The sequence below is a fragment of the Branchiostoma floridae genome, unplaced genomic scaffold, assembly GCF_000003815.2.
Source record: "Branchiostoma floridae strain S238N-H82 unplaced genomic scaffold, Bfl_VNyyK Sc7u5tJ_1561, whole genome shotgun sequence".
Taxonomy (NCBI): domain Eukaryota; kingdom Metazoa; phylum Chordata; class Leptocardii; order Amphioxiformes; family Branchiostomatidae; genus Branchiostoma; species Branchiostoma floridae.
In genome coordinates this window covers 63,193-68,165 of record NW_023365759.1, presented here as the reverse complement: position 1 = coordinate 68,165, position 4,973 = coordinate 63,193, and the positions used below count along the sequence as shown (strand labels likewise).

The window sequence follows — 4,973 nt, the reverse complement described above, 5'->3', positions numbered from 1 at the left end:
TGCTAATCAAATAAACTGTTCATTCAAGCACACAACAGAGCCAAATGTTTTAAGACAATGTATATTGCTCGAGAAAATAACTCCCAAAGTATTTTAACATACAATTTACAAGATCGAAAAACATAGAACAATTCCTTCATTTTTGACAACATTGATAATATCAATGAATAAATTAACTGTACGGTGCAGCACTTGGTACAACGTGCAGGTTTTTACAAATATTTCATAACAATTCCAAATGACTTACAGAATGAATTTTGCATCAAATGTTCTTGAGAGCATATAATAATAGTAAATCTAACAGATTCCATTTTTTTCAACACAATTAACAATATATATGTTAGAATAAATAGATTTTACTCTGCAACATTTGGTACGACGTACAAGGTTTATTTGAAGAATATGTCGTGACAATTCTAAGTGACTTTCAAAATGTATTCTAGTAGACATACAATCAAAAAGACATCCAAAAGGGAAAATCCAAAGATTCAATCGTTTCTAACACAGTTGACAACGGTAATATTTATGATTAAATGAGCTTTACTGTGCAACTAGTGGAACTAGTTCTGAAAAATATTTCATAATGATTCTAAATGACTAACATCATGTATTCTATATACAATGTACAATAGAACAAAACACATCTGAAACTTCATTCATTTCTAACAAAATTTATGATTTCTATGAATAAATAAATCAACTTCATTGTGCAGCAATTAGAACAATGTACAAGTTTTGACAAACATTTCGTCACAATTCTAAACGACGTACATCACAATATGTTCTACATACAATGTACAGGAGAACAAGGTACATCTAAAGAGTCAATCCTCCAAACACAAATGAAAATACCATATTTGTGATTAAATGAACTTTACTATGCGACAATTGGCACAACGCACAAGACTTACTGTTGACAAATATTCGTGATGTTCTTTCATTTCTATTGAATTGCAACAAATAACAGAACAAGGTTCAACCAAGACAGCAGCGATGATTTCGCTGTAAACATTTATCTAGACAAATATTTCAATCATATTGATTTCGTCGTAAACACTTCTTTAGACAAATATTTCGATCATATTAAGATCATAATTAAACAGCAAAGTCAAGAACTGTATTTAAAGTATAACATGCTCCGGAGCTTGCCAACGAAACCTGTCAATTTTCGTTTCTTTCTTTCTTTCTTTCTTTAGCAAACGCTGAAAGCTCCAATTTTGTTGCAAATCTAGATATCCAATTGCCCACATGCAGTCCCGCTTTGACGGCTTATTAGTGACCATTCAATTTGACATTTCGAACTTACTAGGCTTTATTTACTCGCATAATTACACCATATGACTATGACTGACTGACAATTACTTATTTACGAACCATACGATACATACCACGTGACTTACCACACATTGATATGCAATTTCCACGCTTAGTTATTTTATACTTAATTTGATGAACTGCTTGATTACCTGAATTCACATTTAATTTCCGGACAAAGTCTAATTTCATGCTCAAGTTATGTTGATTTAATTGTCTTACGTTAAAATTGTTTCTTACAATGTTCATTATTTAATGAACTTATTCAATTAGTTATTTATTTTCCCATTATGATCATATGATATGATATGATCATATGCTATTATGTTATGTCGTTCTATTTCATGCCGCGGATCCCAACCCCACCACACTCCAAGAATCTTTAAAAGCACCAGCAGGCGATGTGCATTCCCGGGTAGAATAAATGATACATGCATGCCTTATAAAGGCCTAAAAACGTTCATCTTACGGTTTCTTCTTAATCAACACATAACGTTATATCAATGCCGATTGCCGTTTTCCGATATAGCTTCATCAAACATTCGATGCCAAACATTGGACAGAAACTCACATTATGAAGTTGAGGACCCTGTCCCAGATATTCTTGTACCCCTGGCGAATGTTTTTGTTCATGACGCCGTATACGATCGGGTTCAGGGCACCATTCAATGCGGCCAACAGCTGGCCAACAGTAAAGGCTTCGGCTGGAACTTTACTCGAAAAAAACACCATCAGGGTCAAGGGCATAAAGCACAGAGTGTAGACAGCAAACAGCATCATCATCATTTTGGTGATCTGCCTTTCGGCAGCACTGTTACAGTTTTGTGAGCTGCTGAAAGGGACAGCGTGCTGCTGTCGTTCAGTTTTGCCTGTCTGATCTGACACTGTGGCGGCAGTTAGGGTCATGTTTTGGACTTTATCCTGCTCTATGCGGCAATTGCCCTTCTGTTCCTCATCACTTAAGGGAGATTTTTTGCCTTGGTCGTTTTGACCAGTGCCTGGTGCTGGAGCGACTAAGATCATGGTGCTCTTTTGTTTACTTGGATCTGTGCAGTTACTGCTTTTCTGTCCGTCATCACTTGATGTGGACATTTCGTCCCCCACCCACACCACACCCTCTAGATTTCCTACAGGCTTTGTCACCTGGATGGTTTCTTTGATGGTTGAAGGCCCTGCACCTCTACTGGCCCCCCGTAGTACCACTGCCAAACGGGCTGAGGGACCGTGTGCGTTAGCCTGGACTCGTTTCTTACTCTTCCTCACATGGTTCTGGATGAGGGTGTAAAAGGCCAGGGCAGCAATGTATGGGAGGACGTAGACTAAAATGGCTGGGGGAATCTTTGCCCAGAGTTTGTCAGATCTTCCCAACGAACACCGTTTCAGCTTTGGATCGACTTTGGGTTCTTCAACGACGTAAAGTGGCAAGAATGAAACCATGGGGACCAACCATGTGAGCAAGAGCATGATGACGAGGGCACGTGTGGAATTGAGACGTGTACTGTTGGTACAGATCTTGAAGTAACGCTGAAGAGCAATACACAACATGTGGGTTACCGACACCCCCCCTAGCACGACAATGGAATAGCCTAGAAACCAGCACAGTGCTGGTGGGGGCTCCCATTGGGGGTTTAGGATCTGCTGGATCCAAAAGGGCGAAAACAACGTGGCGTAGAGGATATCTGCACAACTAAGACTGGCCAGAGGCGCGTTGACCAGTTTCCGTAGGGCTGGACGTGTCCAGATGACCAGTATGGTGAGGAGGCCACCGACAACAGTCACCACGATGCTGACTGTAGGGAACAATGGTAGTGTGAACAAAAACCATGGTTTCAACATAAATGCCCCCAATAAATGGAGCTAGAGGAAATTATCACTGCTCAGTCTGCGGATTGGTTGCACATGAAAAGTTTAAGGAAACTTGAACTTCAAGGATGAAGACAAATTACAACACAGGCACACCAAAAAAGATCTGGTAATATGGTGGTTGGCTGGCCAACGGTACAGAGCACTAGCTAATTCTGGTATCTTAGATTGCCTAGTGGGCGCACGTGTTAGCAGATTTCTAGACACAAAGATATCAATGGAAAGCTAACAAATAAATTGAAAGCTAATGCGCCACACCTACTTTATTTTGTAGGAAAATGTCTCCATTTGTAATCGCCACCCCCACCTGTCTAAATAGGGTTATCTTAGAAAAAAACAACATCTTGCGCAAGTTACGTTATCGGTAACGGACAGCATACACTTTGACTATTTTCTCCGAAGAATTTCTTACATTATTTCCGCAGAGAAATAAATAAAGATGAAGCATAATTAAACACAATCCCAACACCCCAATGTAGAAGACAGCAGAAGCCTTGAGAAGGCAGAAATATAATATTTGATCAAATACTGGCTAAGATTACAAAATTTACCAAACGACTGGATTGTTAAAAAGGCACACGACACTTCAGTCAAAGAACATGACTGGGCTACTCACGTTCAGGTCATCATTATGTAAACATGGGTTCCAAAATGTTTGGTTTAACCCCGACATTAATGCCAATCATTTTGGAAACATTTTCAAAGAACGCCTGAGGGACACTTTTCTGTCTGAATGAAGGGAAGAACTTGAAAGCACTAGCAAACTTCAAACCTATTCAACAATCCAAAAGCACTTTGGTTCGAAAGAATATCTCACATCAATTCATAATAGACCATTTACATACAGCATTACAAAACAGAGATCATATATGATAATATATTCCAAATGCGAGAACAGATCATTGATACTTGACTGTTCTGTTAGCCATAACATTTTGTTGTTCTGTATGTATACAGCCTCGTAGTGCCATTGTCTATATAGCCAGTAGTTGTTATTGGTTGCCATACATTGTACCTTGTGCATAACTTATATACGTGAAACAGGTTGCATCAAGTCCGAAGGTCAGGGTCAATCTTTACTGATAGGTGAAATATACGCGTAACCCTCAGCTGTCGATCATAAAATCGACCGATCTCCTGGCCATCAAGAAGAATGTCCGCAGCTCGTCGACAATTTCACATAACTTGAAGTTGCCAATTGCAATGTAGAGGTCAAAAGAAATGGTCCAGAAAAGGTGACAGGTTGTATCTGTCATTATCTAAAACAATTCTATATTTTTTGTCTATTGTCTTCCCTTACAGTTTCTCTATGAAGAATGAAATAAAAAAGCTAATTGAAGACGGACGGGAAACAAGATACCACAATATAATTTCAAGAAAAGGAGGCAAAAGCACAAACTCACTTCCGTTGATGACAATGACGACATACTCCCCGGCAGTTGCCATGGCAAAAGTTGGATGTCAACAAACTTCCACCATTCGTCGGTTCTGACGCTTGCAAAACAGCCCGTATAGCACCTCACGACAGAATTCTTACAAAAAAAAAACATTTGCAAATTACAAATTCGTCGTGCAAACATAATCATTTTTCACATGGGACATAAAAATCTTAAGAATTTTCCTCTTCTTGCAGGGTAACGCCTAGCAGCCATTCATAAGTTGTTGTTTTTTTCCACAAGAAAAACATATCGTTATTGCTTATGTGGCAATAGCAGATTGAAGCACAAGAATGTCAGCATGATTATGTCCATGCGTGCAAATTTTGGAAGGCAAAAACAAAAGTCAAAATCTTCTAG

The 4,973-nt window shown here is 38.8% G+C and overlaps 1 protein-coding gene across 1 annotated transcript; it reads right to left on the bottom strand.

The window, feature by feature from the left end:
- Positions 1-1,881: 1,881 nt before the first annotated feature.
- LOC118408246 (G-protein coupled receptor 84-like) lies at positions 1,882-4,623 on the bottom strand. Its single transcript, XM_035808904.1, has 2 exons — positions 4,581-4,623; positions 1,882-3,104 (listed from the first exon to the last, which is right to left on the bottom strand). Exons 1-2 carry the CDS (start codon positions 4,621-4,623, stop codon positions 1,882-1,884), a joined length of 1,266 nt encoding a protein of 421 aa, XP_035664797.1.
- Positions 4,624-4,973: the final 350 nt, after the last annotated feature.

Coding starts and splice junctions, on each gene's coding strand:
- LOC118408246 (XM_035808904.1), bottom strand. CDS start 4,623: ATGGCAACTGCCGGGGAGTATGTCGTCATTGTCATCAACGGAA. Junction 3,105..4,580: donor CGTCATTGTCATCAACGGAA/GTGAGTTTGTGC, acceptor TGTTCCCTACAG/TCAGCATCGTGGTGACTGTT.